Genomic DNA, 18,697 nt, shown 5'->3' on the forward strand with positions numbered 1-18,697 from the left:
ATATTTTACTTTTGTGAGTCTCTACTGTATTTTGAAGTCTAGATACTTTTTCGGGTGAGCATTTTCTGAGGACGGGTTCTTGAAATAATTGAACTTTTCGAAACTCTGCACCCCTTGAAACCAATGTCAAAACTAATATCTGCTTCAAAAAGTGCTAATCGAAACCTTTCATTTAATACGCTTTTTGCATGTATGGGATCTCCCAAGCTAGACTTCACGTAGAACCATTTTATTCACTGCATGCAAGAGGATTAAGGGCTCTTACCTTTCCACCAAATTTCTGAGCAAGAGGTGTACCTGTTTCTGAGGAAATGGGTGTGACAGAGAGACAGACGGATGGACAGGCTGATAAAGCGATTTTAAAAGGTTTTATTTTCAATAAAACCTTAAACATATCTCATATTTATTTAATTTTTTTGCACTAAACACTTTGAAAATGGAACGTTCATTTACGGTAAGCACCAATATTGCAGCTACATCAGTCGCAACAACTCATCCAGATGCGGCGAAATCGTTCATAGGGCATCTCTCGAACTATGGAAGAGAACCTTTATTGAGGATGATTTTTCACATGAACAATCGCTGAAACAGCGCAAACTACGATTTCTTCAAGCACCTTGACAAAAAAATTCTGTGCGGAGATCATTCGTACAAGGATTCACATTTGAAATCATATGGACATGAGAACAAGGCCCCGCATTTGCTATAGTTTAGTGATCATATGAAGATCATTAATCTCCCAATTGAATTTGAATTGAATAGAGATACATTGTAAACTTTGCCATAATTTCAATGATTGGCATGTTCCCTTAAAAGTCGTTTTTACCAGAGGACGTTACACTTGAGTAACGATTTAACTTTACTTATTATGTGATATACATAATTCACGTCCTTAATAGTAAGTCTCCCAATTGTTTCTAATGACTCATGAATTTATTATCATAAGCTTACGATGGCAAAAGAATTGAGACAATGTGGCATGTGTGATGTATAGATCACTGGTGGTTTAATTTTCTAAAGCGGAACTCGTACTCGATAGCAAAAATGAATGTCAAATTAAATAAAAATGCGGATCTGAAACCGATATTCAACTAAGAAGAAACAGCATCACATCATTCGACTGTACAGAACCAAATGAGACAATACTGACATTCCACAAGGCGTCCAGGACCAAAGAACTAATAGTTTAGTACAGCTAGTAGAAAAATTGCAAAATAAAGAAGAGTATCTAGTATCGCACAACCTTATCCATGAATGTGGCAATTGGCTCATATCATTTAGGATAATCATTACGACGGCATTCAAAAAGATGCAGTTATGTAATTCAGTGTTCGGTTGAAAGTAGAGTCAATATAATATTGGATTATTTCCTCATGAAGGTCAATCCCCGGCATACAAGGGAAAGCCATCCTTGCGATTCGAGGGCAAAAAACAGGTGGAAAGAACAATTGAAAAACAGGACGCATAAGTGCAAAAGTTGCTTCCATATTTCATCATAATCATTTTCGATCCAGAGACAATACCCTTGGACACCGCATGCGATTATGCTACCAAGTGTAACAAGTGTTCTAGTTTGTATTACCAAGGATTTCTGAATGATAGAAATAATTCTGAACTTGTTTTATTTTATTTTTCAATATTAAATTCGATTCCTGTCAAAAGTCGCTTTTATATTCAGAAAGGAAACCTAAATCACATGCTTGAAAACCATACTAGAAATTTTCAAGTAAGAATACAAAAAGCCCTTCTTAGTACTTGAAAACAATCTTTTGTATGCATCCTTCATTTGCCTTCAACATACCATTTTAATCCTTTCGAAATAGACAAATGTTGTACTTCAGTCCATACTTTCTAAAGGGAAATGGAATATAAAAGGAAGAATCTCACATGATGAAAACAGAAAATGTAAGAAATTTCATTTTGTATTGTCGGCAGATTCCACAAGACTGCATAATATGCTTTTTTTGAGATATCACAAACCTATTTCATCACAATATTCTTTGGGAACAAAGAGATCAGTCGTGCAGAAATTATGACGACATATTTGATTGTTGCGGCTCTTTTTCTGTCGTGATAGAACTACATAAATGGAATACACTACATTTCTCAGTTGCTTTTATCCTTCTATTGGATATGATGTAACAGGAATAATGTGGTGTGTTAGCGGGATTAGAACGTACATTAAAGCAGATTCTAGTTGTCATATCCAGACTGAATTGTGGCGATAACAATGTCTGCAAGCGGACAGAAATAGTTCTTCAACATATAATTACAAAGAATACTATATTACGTTAAAACTCTACTAACTACGTAAATTCTAGGAGGGGTATGTACTCACCATTGTTTTGAAGAACATAATACACGCCAAATTTTAATCTAATCAATTTCATTGGACTATAATTGAAATTACACGCCTCTAAAAAGATTCTCTCTAATCCATGCTAGACACTTTACACGTAACTATCAACGGAAAGGTGTAATATACAAAATAAAAACTGAGCGAACAACGAGAATAAAATTTATGGAGGTCGTTTCAAGGTTAAATTACGTCTAATTATTATTTTTATAAATAAAAATATTATTGTTTAGTTTTAATTAGTAAAATTAACAACGCCATTCAACTTTTAAACATAACAGCTTTTGTAAATTTTGATTATCTTCTCTTGGGTTTACTTATTTATTGCCCTTGCTTCGTTTGAATTCTTTACCGGCGGTTTAAGAAGAATATTTCTAAGAATTACAACTATTGTTGGAATATGACTTTCCGTTTTGATTCCTATTTATCCAAGTGCATTATACATTATAGTTCGTGTCACGTTATATCACGATCTGACTTGAGTCTCACATGTGTTCGCATAATTATTATTTGTAGTTCTGAAATGAGAAAGGAAAATAATTTATAGTTAGAAATATTTTAGCACTGGGAAGTAAAGTTCGGAGGGTTTTTAAGTGATGACCACATTTCATCAAAATTGTTCGCTGTAGAATAAATATAGTCATTAGATTAAATTACGACAGTTTTTACGTTTTTGGAATTTAATTCCGCCCACGAAGGCTACCCACAGGAAGAACAAGTCCGGGCTTAAGGTTCCAATTTTGATGGGTCAAAAAAGCTATCTCAACTCATGGAACTTACTTAAAGTAAAAAATCACCTGGTCCAGATGAAATCCTCAACTTCGTCATTAAAAATCTACCGAAGACCTGAATGAAGTTCATTCTCCTATTAACTACATCAATAATGACTACTTTATTAGCACGTGGAAGATAACAAATATAATACCCATGAGGGAAAAAGGCAAACTTTAGGCACATTTGTCTATTATTTAATTTGGGAAAGCTTCTCGATAAAGCGTTCTGGCATAAAGACGGAACACAACACGTATTGAGCTATCTTCACGATACCGTGACCAGCAGACTTAACGCCAATAACGAACCCACGGTAGCATGTACATTGGACTTAGAAAGGGCCTTTGACTCAGTATGTGTAAAGGAACACATATGTAAATGGATTGATTATGAATTCCCTATCTCGATTAGTAGACTTGTCAGACTATGTCAGCGTGGGAAATGAATACTCCGACCTCTTGCCGGTAACTTCGGGAGTATCGCAAAGTTCTACTTCAGAACCAACACTTTACAGTATTTTTACAGCCGACGTCCCGATCCCTGAGAGTGGCACAGAAGTGATCTAATTTGATGACGACACAACTCTCTTGGAACTTTCGCATCAACAAGGCATCCAAAGCGATTGAAAACTACTTGGTAGTTCTTAGTAAATACTACTATAGCTGAGATATAAAAATCAATGAAACCAAAACCCAAAGCTGTACTTTCGGAGGCAGTCCAGATACAGTCGATCTAGGTCTATACACAAAAGAGCTAAACACCTCAAGCTTAACATCGGAAGCACAACCCGGCAACGACAAAGGAAAAACGATTTGCGCATTTTCTCATGGAACGTGCGCTCCCTGTACAGAGATGAAGCTGCTGAGCAGATAGCCGATACCCTGTCCCAATATAGGGCTGATGTAGCAGCGTTACAGGAGATGCGTTGGACAGGGTTCGGTTTCTTGGAGAAGAGTCACTACACCATTTATTATAGTGGCCATCCAATAAACCATGTACTCGGAGTAGGTGTCTTAGTCAGCCAAAAAATAAAACCTGCTGTTATCGGCTTTTAAAACATATGCACTCTGTGCTTGTCAGGCAAGTTTAAAAATATAAGCCTACAGAGGAGACTGCAGAGTCGGAGAAGGATACCTTCTACGAGGCAGTGGAACGAACCCTCGAAGCCTGTCCCAGATATGATATCAAAATCATACTTGGGGATTTTAACAGCCAAGTAGGGAAGGAGCCCGTATTCAGGCGATATATTGGCTCCCATAGCTTACATCAAAATACAAATGATAAAGGACTGCGGATTATTCAATTAGCAGTGTCACACAAAATGATAGTTGGAAGTACCTGGTTTACGCGGAAAGCAGTCCACAAATACACGTGGGCCTCTCTAGACGGAACCACTTTCAACCAAATTAACCACGTGTGATCGAACGCCACTACCTCTCAATCTTGATGCGTGTCAGAACAAACAGAGTGGCCAATATAGACTCGGATCACTATCTCGTTGGCATGGTGTTCCAAGCTCGAATAACAACACCCCTCAGAATCCCCTGTGACAATCAGGTGACAGTTAACACTGAAGCCATCCACAACACAGCCCTCCGCAACACCTATAAGAAGGAAATAGATGCCACAATATCCGCAGTCAACAGAGATCCTGGAGATGAAGCATCAACAAATGATCTTCACAATCACCTGAAGAACGTTACCATAAATACGGCCACAAACATACCTCGCCCCAGCCGCAAAGAGTCGGAGCTGCTGGTTTGACGATGAATGTAAGCTAGCAACCGAATGGAAGAATGCTACATACCGAGTAATGCTGCATTCTCAAAGAACGCAGGCACGCGCGGAGATTTATTACGAACTCCGGCGAGCGGAGAAGCGACTTCACAGACGGAAAAAGCAAGCCTGGGAGAACTGACAGGGCTGTCAACTCGAAAAGTACAGGGAGCAACTGCACCAGGCGCGGAAGTTTTACCAGCAAGTCAGCAGAATGAAGCCTTATACACCTCGATATTCATCCTGCCGAGACAAAGAGGGAAATGTAATTTCCGACAGAATGGAACGATGGGTTGAGTACTTTGATTAACTTTAACATCAACTTGTGCTCAAGGTGTGGGACAGCGAATCTATCCCTCACCAAATTTCGTGTCAATTGGTTTAGCCGTTTCTGAGAAAAGTGCGGGTGACAGACAGACAGACATTGAACCCTATTTTAATAAGGTTTTCTTTGCAAACAAAACCTTAAAAAACCGATTCGTTGGATCCGACACACGGAATGATCCTCTTAAATGGAAAGTCATTTCAATATTGGGAGTTGTAAATTGTAAGTCATCACGTAATCTCGCTCGTATATCTAAGGGTCTGTAAGGGTCCGATAAAGGTTTATGCTTTAGATATACGGATCCAGGTACTTTAGATGCAGTCAAAACTTGTATCAGCCTGTCGTGTTCAGAAACTGGAATCATTTGTAAATGTCAATGGTAAGCAATTACAAAGCATTCTCAAGATAAAAATTGAATACCTTTTGTAATTTATTTTTATTTTCCAGACAAAATGTTTAGTTCACGTTTATTCCAAGATACTTATACCATTTTATAATTACCCTCTATTTATTGGTCATTTCATACTGCGGGGGTCTTTTCATCGTATACTCATAATGGCGACTCTCAATAAAACATGGAGGCTAATACCATTGCGAATCGAATGAATGTTATTCAAATTTCACTGCATTCAATGTATACGAAATTGCTGAGAGAATAGGGGCTGTTATTACCTTGGTAAGCTACTCCAAGGGAATTACAATTTTTCATACGAATCAAATTAATTGTCTCAATGATAAATGAGAATTGGATCCCTGATTCTTATTATCAATAAGCAGGATTAAATTTCTATTGAAGTCCTCGTTCTTGTATACATTCCATCAACACAGGGATAAAAGTGAGGGTCCTGGGAATGGAGGAGTATTTTTCCGAATCAAATTACCAGCTATCTATACCGCTAGTAAATTTCTCGTACAGTAAAAGGAGGGCTTAACTCGAATAATTTTCTTTGCTTTATCGTTAATACAATTACTTAGAAGAATATTTATGAAATGAACTATAAAAAAATTCCTGGCAATTGATGAATAAATGGAAGCGCTTTATGAAATGCCAAGAATTTACCTCTCTTCCTCCCCGTCATAACTGCCGCCGTGGCAGTTGAAAATTAATTAGGCTTGCTAATATTATAAAAATTGCTCTTAGACACATAGTCAATCTTGAGATTAATACCAACAAATTTTGATAGAATTATTCGACTATGATTCAAACGTTATAAAGCCAACCTGGTTAGATACCAATCTCAACTTCAATGATTACGCATCCTCTATAAAATGAACATACCATCATTACGGCGAGCAACTACTAGTCTTTTCTTTCCTGGAAATCGTTTTAGGGATCAGCAATCATGATCATACCCTACTGCCATTTCCGCGATCATGTGTTTGCCTGAACATCAAAATCAAGTTTTTCTCTAATTTTTTGTAGCTATGGATTTTTTGGAAAGCAGGCTCACTGCATATTATAACAAATAAATTTCTTCGAGGGCAAGTTATTCAACGCCCCTTTTGCCTTATACTAAATTCATTCACTACTATTTGAATTCGCGGTCGTCGTGGTTTTATTGTTAAAAATTGTGACGAGATCGAGCCAGTACAGGACGATCCAAAACGCAAACCATCTTTTTCATCAATGTTTTGAGGTATTCTTTTCCTGTTAATCCAGAATTGTTCTTTTAAGCTGCTCATCTTGAGAAGAAGGCGCCCGCTGCTAACGTCAGCTGGACCGTCGAAAGATTTGTGGTCACCTGCAAGTTTTTTCGTTACTATTTGAAGCACGTCTGCTTCCCTAATCAGTGTAATAGTGAATTTTCGTTTGTCACGGCGCAAGCTATCTTGCACTTCCTGAGATTTTTTACGGTATCGGAATTCGAACGCGACACATTTTTTATCATTCGCAGCGACTTTTACAGCCTTCAATCCTTTACTTTCATCGATTCCACGTTGTGATGGCCCCTTGGACTAAGCCCCAAAGGCGACGTCCTGAATGGCGTTCGACGGGATCATGAAAGCGACCGCTTTGGAACTTGGCCTGTCGAAGCCAACGCGGAGGCCATCTAGTTACGCAGGAACTGCAGCTTTTTACCACCATCTAACTCCAATGAGCTCCTGTCGTCCACGATATCATTGTCGAGAATTGTGTGCACATTCCAAAAACGGTAGCCTAACTCGTAACTCGTTTGCGTGGATATTTATTCTTGCAAATACCGATATTTCAGTTAGCAGTGCTAACTTGTTAGCAGTGATGAAGGGAACAAGTGGTTCCCGAAATATCGGTATTTGCAAGAATAAATATCCACACCAACGAAAAAGAAACAACAAGTTTTTTATTATTTCAGATTGAATTTAGTGCCTACGAACAAACCAGCCAGGAAGCAAAGCACGGCAACTCTAACCTTACAAGAAACTGGAAATCCGACTACGCCCGGCCCGTCTGCATTACTACTGGCTAAATCTACCCGGAAGCGGAAGGCGCGGCAGAAGGAAACTTCAGCTACTAAAGAGGGGTGACTACAGACTGAATCCAGCCTGTCAGAACCTTCTCGTTGACCCTTACCAAGAAGAGTAGAAGAAAGCGAAGCTGGTGACATGTACCTTACTGGTTTAACGTCGGTATCTAAAAACGCAGCTGCACCACCAAATTCAGCAATGTCCAGAGAAATCGGACGCAAGGAAACGGAATCTTCGGCGGGATATGGAGACAACCTGATAAACCGAGTTAGACCCACACTGAACGCACCTGACTCCTCTGTCAGTGGTAAAGCACGAAAGAAGGATTAGAACAAGACATCTGTAGTGGGCAACGCTTTACTATGTTCCGCATCAGGGCCTATGAATGCCAGGAAGGACCAACCAACAAACGTTGAAGTTTTCAGCTTTGTCGAACTGGGCCAAGTCTGAATGAGCTCAGGGACAGTCATCATATTGTGTTCCATTTTTTCCTCGATAGATTGAAATTCAATCAAATCAAAAAACTGTTCATTTTGAGAGCAAGGAACAATAATGGTCTGCGACTTGCACAGAATAGAGCAAATTGCAGCACCGCCGGCGCAAGCACTAAGGGATCTAGTAACTTATGCAGAATCAAGAGGTCTCGAACTAGGTCTTTGTTGGAGCAGTAGCACACCTGGGGAACGTCCCTACGTTCGAGTGACCAAAAAGAAGTGAAGAAATAGACAATCTGCATTTCAAAGGTGTTAGGATTTATTACACACTAGCGAGCTCTAAACGAAGTCTCACTGTTAGATCACCGATACCTAAAATTCACTCTGATTGTTGCACGCAAGCAGTCCGTAATACAAAGACGGAATCTTAAGAAAACGGATTGGACAAAGTTCAATGATCTTCTTGGCAATAAAGTGTAGCTCCTTAGGCTACTATGAACTCCTTTGGCGCTGGAAGATGAAAGGGAAACCGACACTTTTAGAGCACTATGAAGAAAGAGGCTTGGCTTATTTCCCGAGTCTAAAGCGGCAAAACGGTTCCTTATTGGAACCAATGAAAAAGATAAGAGTTGCTATATTGTCCTTTGAACACTTCAAAGCACCGGGCATGGATGGCATCTATCCAGCAATGCTAAAGGAGCACTGAAAGTGACTTCTAAGAAATATTCTCCTAGCATGTCTTGCTTTGAGCTACGTATGTTACCTACCTTTGGCAGAAAGTTAAAGTAGTCATCATACCGATGCCTGAGAAAGATGACTATTCAACTCAGCTGGACATCATTCTTTCTGAAAGATTTGGCAAGACTGGTTGAGCATCACAATCGTGGGAAGACGATAAGGTAGCATCCAATTAATGAAAACCAACATTGAAAGTCCTGTGAGCCTGCTCTTCGTTCTTTGGTTTCAAAGATAGCGGATGCAACTCTGAAGGGTACGTAATGGGGTGTTCGTGGACATTGAATGAGAGTTTAACTGTGCGCATTTTCAAAAACTTTGTAATGCCGCCAAAGCGCATGGTATCGATAATACTTTAATTACGTGGATCTACGATATACTAACGCAGAGATTGCTGTGTTCTGAAGTGGATGTCGTTCGCTACCTAACAGCAGAAGCAATGAAAGGTTGCTATCGACACCTCTGCGACTCACTACGCTCAAGCTTATGCCGATGACGTGTGCTTGCTGTTGATTGGGGTGTTGGGAGGGTGTTCTACTACTCGCCGCGGGGACTTCCGAAAAATCTTGTTTTGTTTGTTTGCCATACTACCACCATTTTGTAAAAAAATTTTCAATAATACATTTTTTTCTTACTCCTGAAGACCTGTTTAATCGATCGATATATAGTGAGTGCTTGTGGACTATAATTTAAAAATTTGCTCACACAAAAAACTTGAAAAAGCTTACTTTTGAGGGGTCCAAACAGATATAACCCTATAAACATATTTTTATGATGAGACCATGTACGTCGTTATACGCAGGAAATGTCCAAATAAGATATTTTACTGCTAATGTAATGACCTTGTAGTACTTGCTGAGAGGTGGCGAGGAGACAGACGAGCTAGCAATCTGGTCGGCTGAGTCAACACCAAATGGCCAAAGGAGGACCTCCAAGTGGCCAAGGTGTCTTCTAAGGTCGTGACAGGACAATTAGACACAAATCTGAAATAGTTCTTGCCACGAAGCCTCACAGAGTTACGCTGATGATATTAACGTTCTTATTATGGGAAAATTCCTGCATTATTAGATCTTAGTTGAATATGTAGGCGACCAGTTACAGCAAGTGGTTCATCAATTTGTGCTCAAGGTATGGGACAGCGAATCAATGCCTGACGATTGGTAACGAGGCATGATCTGTCTCATACATAAAAAGGGAGATATCACACAGTGCAGTAATTATAGAGGTATCACGTTGCTGAGTACTATCTATAAGATATTCTCCGCTACGCCCAGAACATCATTGGCCCATACCAAAGAGGCTTCACTCCAGGCAAATCAGGAACAGATCAGATTTTCTCTCTGCGTCAAGCGATGGAAAAACTGTTGGAATTTGGACAACAGTTGCAACATCTATTCATGGACTTTAAAGCCGCCTATGATAGCGTAGCCAGGGTAAAAATGTACACGGCCATGAGAGAATTCGGTGTCCCGACGAAATTGATAAGACTGACTAGGTTGACCCTGACCAATGTGCGAGGCTAGATAAAAGCAGCAGGATCACTCTCAAGACCATTCGACATCAACAACGGTCTACGATAAGGGGATGCCCTATCATGCGTCCTCTTTAACCTGGCCCTTGAGAAAGTGATGCGTGATGCTGAGGTAAATGCAAGAGGTACGATCCTCTTTAATTCCACCCAACTACTGGCCTATGCTGACGATATCGACATCATGGGAAGAACCACCCGAGACGTACAAACTGCCTTCATCCAGATCGAGCAGGCGGCGATTGGCGCGAGATCTTGGGCTCCACATCAATGAAGGCAAGACAAAGTATTATATATGGCAAAGTCAGCAACGAAAACCGACCAACCCACAACATCAAACCACACTGGTCAAACAGGAAGAATAAGGATAATAGAATACAACTTTGAGACCGTTGATAATTTCTCCTATCTAGGGTCGAAAATCACAACCGATAACAGCTACGATGATGAAATCCATGCCCGGTTGTTGTCAGCCAACAGAGCCTATTTCAGCTTACAAAAACTGTTCCGCTCGAAATGTCTCACCATAGGGTCAAAGCTCTTACTGGAGAAATCAATGATCTTGCCAGTTCTTATGTATTCCTCGGAGACTTGGGATCTTAGCAAGAAGAATTGCGAACTCTTGGAGAGTTTGAGAGAAAAATCCTCCGAAGAATTTTTGGCCCCCTACATGAGGATGGACAATTTCGTAGCCTACATAACGACAAAATCTATGAGCGATACCGTCCGGTTGTGGATAAAATCCGGCTCAATAAGTTACGGTGGGCGGATCACTTAATCCGTATAGATGAGGATGATCCCACCGGAAAGTCTATAAGCTCAATATCTCAATATCAATATTATGGCAGAAAAAGAAGACGAGGTCGAGGTCAGGACCCCAGACAGCTTTTAGAGATATCGAATTAGTGGACCTCGGCGCAAAACCTGGATGTCTGCAGTTCCTTATTAAGGCAGGCCTAGACCGGATACCGGTTGTTGCGGTTGATGTTGATTATTATTAGATCTTGTTTAAGCTCTTTGTTTAGCGGAAGGCTAAAGTGATCGTCAAAATCTATGATAAACCGAACAAAACACCCTCCTGGTCTGTATAGGAAACAGAAAGTAGGACGAATTCATATTGCAACCTCTTTTTGAAAGTATGGAAGTATCTAGAGGAGATACTAGATTCAAAATCCAAACAACAAAGATTTCGAAAATGTAATAAACAAAAGCAAACTAGAGTTATATACTGGATATATCAATTCGTGGTAACAACCACGCTAAATAATAGAGCTCTAGAATGATGACCACAGACAGAGCAGAGGGAAGCTGCTATTCCAGCTCCAAACATTCGCCTGTCTCTCATTTCATCTTCAAAATCACAAAGTCAACTCTGGAAATATATCACGAAAATTCTGGACCGGACAAACCAGAGAGAGACTTTCCCTTCAACTTTTATGGTCCCCGGATCTGTTTGTGCCCCCAAATTAGAAAAAAAAACAAGTCCGGAAGCTGAACACACCCGCGTTTGTCCCCTACCTAATTCGTAATGTTTATGCATTTGGTTTGCGAGACTATTCACTTTAGTCTGATATTGATATTAAAAGCCTTAGGATCCAAGAAATGTGTGCAAAAGTGGCAAATTTGATCTATTATAAATCTGTTAGTAATCATGCGATTTCCATCAAACTTTGCTGTAATATTTTTCGGAGAAAGGATCCTTCAAGTAACTGGCCCCTTTCGGACCTGTGCACTCCTTCCCTTGGCAAAAATTGTCAGAACTAATACCAATGGTACCCCACATGACTATGTCTTGAGCTAATACGTAAATACACTAGCGCTTTCAGGCGAAAATAGCCGCCAGAGACAATCTAAACTACTATTTAGAGAAGGTGAGAATAGATGGATATAACATACGGGAAACGTACGACATTCGTTCACTGCAGGAAATACATTACGGAGAATATCTAAGGCCATACGGAAGGCTAAAGCAATTGTGATGGGCACAATAACCATCGAACGGAAACAATAGTTCTGGAGACCTTAGTGTAAATATCCTCTCCCTTAAGGAAGCCTCCTACCTCCAAAGTCACTCTAGACCTACAGCATATTTAGGACTAAGAAAGTCGTATCCTTCGTCATCCTCTGAATACGGCTGATATAAACCCTAGAACGAGCATTGCGCATCAATCTCAACTACACGCCAATCCTATCGGTTCTAGGCAGCACAGAGAAAACATTGGCAAAGAGGAGTCTTTTGTTGATAAACATAATTCCAAATTCTGAAGAACACCGCTCATTGATTCACATTAATCGGCCGTCGACGGAACTATCGCTGCCTAGACATACAACCTGTTCGCCTCCTCGATATTCTGCGCATTAATTCAAATATGAAGAATGCTATAACCAGTCAGATTTAGAACCTTGGTTTTGTTGTTGTTTTTCTTCAATCCTTTTCTAAATCCGGAGACATTTGACCAAGGTCCATGACTCGACGAACGACCAAGCAAGTGTCACCAGTGTAAGCAAGATGTTCAAGGAAAGATTATATCATCCATTACCCTTGTCCATCAACCAAAGTAATACTGAGGACTTTGAATTTTTCAGAGACTCTACTTTGAAGCAAAAGATTTGCCTTTGAAGACATTTTCCTTTTTGTTGGCCAAGAGTATGTGGTAATGTATGCAAATATTATACAATACAATAAATGTTCTCGTGACAGGTCTTATGGCATTCTTTTGAAACGTAGTCGCGCCAAAGTTAACAAAGGTAACTTTTGCGGTTCAGTGTGCATCAATATTCAGAGTTCCCGTCTTTAGCGCAGAAAGAACATTTTTCCAATCCTGGATGACACCCGGATCTTAGAAATCATCGATTTGAATTTGGCCTGCCGTTGCTCTCCTCCCCTGGGAGCAGACTGCAATAGTGACAAGCGAACGAAGGTAACCGACCATCTTTTCGAAATCGATGGCAACACTGCAGAAGATAACTTCTGAATCTACTGTTGATTCTAGTATGGTCGATCTGATTATAAATTCATCGGTGGTCAGACGAGACCCAACTAAGCTTGTGCTGATGACAAAGTTTCACTGTTTTGGTTGTGATTACCAAGATCATACCTCTGCAGCACATCTCCGAAGAAGGTATTGTCGAATCCATTTTCGTATTCGTATTCATCATCCAGGTAACAATGTGGCCTATAGGAAAGTTTTTTTGGATTCGCGTTTACTGCTACAAAAGAGAAGAGGAGTGATTTCTAAGCCCCTCCATCTTATTTGCTTAGACCGAGAATATAGAAGTTGAAAAAAGCGAGTATTTTGGAAGGCTTCATCACTATTGTCGAGGAGCGTATGCACTTCCCAGAAACCGATTATTCTTTATTCGCGCTAGGGCACAAATTACGATCTCTTTTAGTCGTCATTTGTGACAAGCTTGGAAACTTTGAGTATATTTTAAGTTCAGTTCATAGCAAAAATGTAATTGATATAGCAGGAGTTAATTTACGCGATGCCAAGGTGTTATCATCATCAACGGCGCAATAACCGGTATCCGGTCTAGGCCTGCCATAATAAGGATCTCCAGACACCGTGGTTTTGCGCTGGGGTCCACCAATTCGATATCCCTAAAAGCTGTCTGGCGTCCTGATCTACGCCAGCGCTCCATCTCAGGCAGCGTCGGCCTCGCATTCTTTTTCACCATAGATATTGCCCTTATACACTTTCCGGACTCCTCCTCATCCATACGGATTAAGTGACCCGTCCACTGTAACCTGTTGAGTCGGATTTTATTTACAACCTGGTGGTCATGGTATCACTCATAGATTTCGTCGTTATGTATGCTACGGAATCGTCCATCCTCATGTAGAGGCCCAAAAATTCTTCGGAGGATTCTTCCCTCGAACGCGGCCAAGAATTTGCAGTTTTTTTGCTAAGAACCCAAGTCTCCGAGGAATACATAAGGACTGGCAGGATCATAGTCTTGTACAGTAAGAGTTTTGACCTTATGGTGAGACATTTCGAACGAAACAGTTTTTGTAACCTAAAATAGGCTCTGTTGGCACCAACAACTGTGCGCGGATTTCATGGTCATAGCTGTTATCGGTTGTGATTTTCGACCTTAGATAGGAAAAATTTTCAACGGTCTTAAAGTTGTAGTCTCCTATCTTCATTGTTTTCTTTGGGCAGTGCGATATGATGTTGTTCGTTCTTCGCTTCTTGGCGCTGACGTTACCACCATGTACTTCGTCTTGCCTTCATTAATGTGCAGCCCAAGATCTCGCTTCGCCTGCTTGATCTGGCTGAAGGTAGATACATCTCGGGTTGTTCTTCCCATGATCTCAATATCATCAGCATAGGCCTGTAGTTGGGTGGACTTGAAGAGGATAGTGCCTCTCGCATTTACATCGGCATCGCGAATCACTTTCTCCAGGGCCAGGTTAAAGAGGACGCACGATAAGGCCTCCCCTTGTCTTAGACCGTTGTTGATGTTGAATGGTCTCAAGAGTGATCCTGCTGCTTTTATCTGGCCTCGCACATTCATCAGGGTCAGCCTAGTCAGTCTTATAAATTTCGTCGGGATACCGCATTCTCTCATTGCCGTGTAAAGTTTTACCCTGGCCTTGCTATCATAGGCGGCTTTAAAGTTGATGGAAAGATGGTGCAACTGATGGCCATATTCCAACAGTTTTTCCATCGATTGCCGCAGAGCCGCAGAGAGAAAATCTTATCTGTTGCTGATTTGCCTGTAGTGAAGCCTCTTTGCTATGGGCCAATGATGCTCTGGTCGTACGGGGCTATCCGGCCTAGCAAGATAGCTGAAAATATGGTAGTCGGCAATGTGATACCTCTATAATTGCTGTACTGCGTGATATCTCCCTTTTTATATATGGGACTGATAATGCCCCATTGCCAGTCGTCAGGCATTGATTACTGTCTCATACTTTAAGCATTAGTTGATGAACCGGCTGGTGTAATTGGTTGTCTCCATATTTAACCAATTTGGCTGTTATTCCATCGGTTTTTGGCGACTTATGGTTTTTAAGCCGATGAATTGCACGGACTGTTTCTTCTATGCTTGGTGGTGACAGCATTTGTCCGTCGTTTTCAGTTGGTGGGACCTCCAACTCGCTGATACTTTGGTTGTTCAGCAGTTCATCAAAATACTCAACTCATCGTTCCAATATGCCCATTCTGTCGGAAATCAGATTCCCCTCTTTGTCTCGACAGGATAAGCATCGAGGTATATAGGGCTTCATCCTGCTGACTTGTTGGTAAAACTTCCACGTTTGTGTGCCAGGAGGTTAAGGGGAGGATAATGTGGAAGTCAATCAAAAAAGAGTAATCAGCGAAATCGCCAGATAATTGGGAGCATCTGATGATTAGTATTATCTTCATGGGCGTTGACAGCAAACTGGGCCGACTAGCAAAATTCAAAAAGTCACTTTTTTGTCATTGTAAGGAACCTCCCGGTAAGGATCCTTAGTCGTTGCAGCCCATTAAGTCCTTGGTCGTGACTGTGTCCTGGCACAAACGTATTCGTTTTAAAATTTCGCAAAGCTGGAAGAGAGGAGATGATCCTGAAATTGAAAACAAAATATTCACGGGATTCTCGTAATGGTCCTGGCCTTGGTTCTTCCACCAGCTAAAGTGGATTCAACTTCTAGACCTCCATATTTTCAGATGACTGACATTACGGTCCTGAATTAATTCAATCCGCAGAGAATCGGCATCTAGAACTTCTTCAAATGGCTGATCGTGATAACTTGCCCTCCGGGAGGTGGCTCCTCCGCTCAACTTTGACCATCAAACATGGGGCCCAGCTGGCCATCGTTGGACTTACCATGCCAAGCCGGCAAATCAGGCAAACAACTTCTCTAAAATGGTAAGCCACGTTTGAACATCGCACACAATCTCAGCTTAAAATCAAAATGAGGAGAATCAGTAAAAAGTAATTATATCTCAATTTTCCGACTAAAGCCAATATTCCAGAGGGAAACCCAGCCCAGAGGGATCTGCAGCAAACACGACAGATGCTGTGCTGAGAAGGCGGTCTTGCTATACATTTGTTTTTTTTTAAAATTATTCTAGCTATGACGGACAAAACCAGGATTTTCAACTGTCAATTTACACAACAACAAAACATGAAAGGAGAAGCGCTTTTGGGATCGTGCAAACATTTTTGCAACGATCCAGCGCCAAATCAAAACATAAACACGAATCACTTCCTAATCACCCGGTGCGTTTGAAAATGTCAACAAATCATCGGCAGCGATCGGACCTCGATCCAGCGCTTCAAAGAGATTTCAAAACACGCACGTCAAACGCCAAGCAACGAATCTGTCAGGCACCGTCTTTAATTTTAGACGACCCAACCTCCTTCCCCTGCCACTTCAAACAAAATACTCGGGCCAACGCCGTCCTCCCACCCGCCGCAGACAGGCTCCGATCCTTGGTCAAAACAAATTCCAACTGTGAATGCCTCTGCCGCGGCGGGGGCGCCTGCACAATGCTCACCTTTTCAGTTCTGTCGTCATTTTCAGGCATTTTTCGCACCGCAGCCATGTCTCGCGACACCCGAGATCTACCGTGCACCGCGACAGGATCGATTCCACGGCGCCACGATGCTTTCGAAGCAACCGAATTCGATTTTCACGCGTTTTCTCATTCGTTTCTCGTCCATCACTTGCCGCGAGAAAATCACTGTCGCACACGGCCCACAACACAAATCGTTTTCAACTTGCCCATCACACTTTGCTTTGCTTTGATGTACGGCGACGACGGCGGCGGCACCATGATATGATGGATGGGAAGAAAAAAAATTGTGGAAGCGAACGCACAATACTAAAATCGCTGTGTGTGTATTTTGAATTAACCGAGTTAGCGGAGAACGGACACGGGCAGAAATTACACAGTTGGATCGAATTAACACTAAACTGGACGTTTTTGGGAGATATGTATTGAATGGATGGCGCGGACAAGATTTCGTGTGTGAAATTTACAAAAAAGCACAGAATTTTCCCCTCTCCTCGACGTTTCGGAATTTTTAGGTTAGGGTTTTGGTTTTTTGGATGAAAGAATAACTTGAAGTTGGTTGGAGTATGTGAGTGTTTCGGATTTGTGGATCGCGGAATAGGTGGAAATCGGGACTCAGAGGAGTATGGTAAACACTAATATAACTATAATAATTTCTCTAGAGCACAAAATGATATTTCTACAATTTTTACTAGTCTAAAATATGGGGGTAACTCAGGTATTTCATAAACAACGCTGTTAAGTTTCAATGTCATCTTTAGAGTCCACAAGAGAAAAACATAAACAAAAATGTCTGTCATCGGGCAACTGTCAGGGGAATGTTTTGGCTTTAAATTGTCACTAGCTCGGTATTGGGTATACAGTCGCTGAAGGTCCGCTGCGGGAGGATTTCTTAATTTTTATTGTTTGAGTCGTTGCAACCCATTCACCACTAAACTACTATCTTAAAATAAAGATAAAAATGTTCTACCACGTAAGTGGAGTATTTTTGTGTGACAACTCCACAAACCAAACATAACCTTTTGCCTGTTTCCCAGATTTCGTTGGAGCATGAGATCCTATTGCATCCTCGTTACTTCGGCCCGCAACTATTGGAGACCGTGAAGCAGAAATTGTACACTGAAGTTGAGGGAACATGCACGGGGAAATATGGTTTTGTGATTGCCGTGACAACAATCGACCAGATTGGCTCTGGAGTGATCCAGCCAGGACAAGGCTTCGTCGTTTACCCCGTAAAATACAAGGCAATTGTGTTCCGACCGTTTAAGGGTGAAGTGCTCGATGCAGTCGTGAAGCAAATAAACAAGGTAGGTGTGTTTTGTTTTTGGTGCTAGCTTGATTGAAAAAACTATCTTTACTTCAGGTTGGGATGTTCGCCGAAATTGGGCCGCTGTCCTGCTTCATATCACATCATGTAAGTAAAGCAGTGAACATTTCGTCTTGGTGACTAGCCAAACTAACATTTATCGATATAATTACAGTCCATCCCGGCCGATATGCAGTTCTGCCCGAACGGCAATCCGCCCTGTTACAAATCAAAAGACGAGGACGTGGTCATATCCAGTGAAGACAAAATCAGACTGAAAATTGTGGGAACTCGCGTAGATGCCACTGGAATCGTAAGTTTTTCCCTAATATTATAAATCCTTCGAAAACTGATGGGAGTTTTCTTCTTAACCCGCTACAGTTTGCCATCGGAACGCTCATGGACGACTACCTGGGTCTGGTCTGCAGCTGAATTTCATGTCAACGTATCTTTAAGTCTAAATCCTTTTTTATTGCTATTAAAATAAAAATTAGATAAAGTTAACGAGAGAA

At 41.1% G+C, this 18,697-nt stretch overlaps 2 protein-coding genes across 3 annotated transcripts in view; one reads left to right on the plus strand and one right to left on the minus strand.

The window, feature by feature from the left end:
- The window catches only part of LOC119658949 (axin), a 65,780-nt gene extending 48,279 nt beyond the window's left edge, over positions 1 to 17,501 (minus strand). For both annotated transcript variants that reach the window (XM_038066822.1, XM_038066821.1), the window contains exons 1-2: positions 16,862 to 17,501; positions 2,339 to 2,874 (exon numbers count right to left, since the gene is read on the minus strand). The gene's annotated coding sequence lies outside the window, so the exon portion shown is untranslated. The remainder of the gene's footprint in view (positions 1 to 2,338; positions 2,875 to 16,861) is intronic.
- Positions 17,502 to 17,652: 151 nt separating this feature from the next.
- On the plus strand, positions 17,653 to 18,697 carry LOC119658950 (DNA-directed RNA polymerase II subunit RPB7). The gene is made up of 5 exons (XM_038066823.1): positions 17,653 to 17,852; positions 17,917 to 18,186; positions 18,243 to 18,293; positions 18,361 to 18,498; positions 18,567 to 18,697. The coding sequence occupies exons 1-5, from the start codon at positions 17,841 to 17,843 to the stop codon at positions 18,615 to 18,617; spliced, it is 522 nt and encodes a 173-aa protein (XP_037922751.1). The 5' UTR covers positions 17,653 to 17,840; the 3' UTR covers positions 18,618 to 18,697.

Source organism: Hermetia illucens, chromosome 6, assembly GCF_905115235.1.
Source record: "Hermetia illucens chromosome 6, iHerIll2.2.curated.20191125, whole genome shotgun sequence".
Classification (NCBI taxonomy): Eukaryota; Metazoa; Arthropoda; class Insecta; order Diptera; family Stratiomyidae; genus Hermetia; species Hermetia illucens.

What these genes read in the sequence shown, in the direction of transcription:
- LOC119658950 (XM_038066823.1), top strand. An exon ending in CCTGCTTCATATCACATCAT is followed by an intron (nt 18,294 to 18,360) that starts GTAAGTAAAGCA and finishes ATATAATTACAG; the next exon opens with TCCATCCCGGCCGATATGCA. An exon ending in GCGTAGATGCCACTGGAATC is followed by an intron (nt 18,499 to 18,566) that starts GTAAGTTTTTCC and finishes AACCCGCTACAG; the next exon opens with TTTGCCATCGGAACGCTCAT.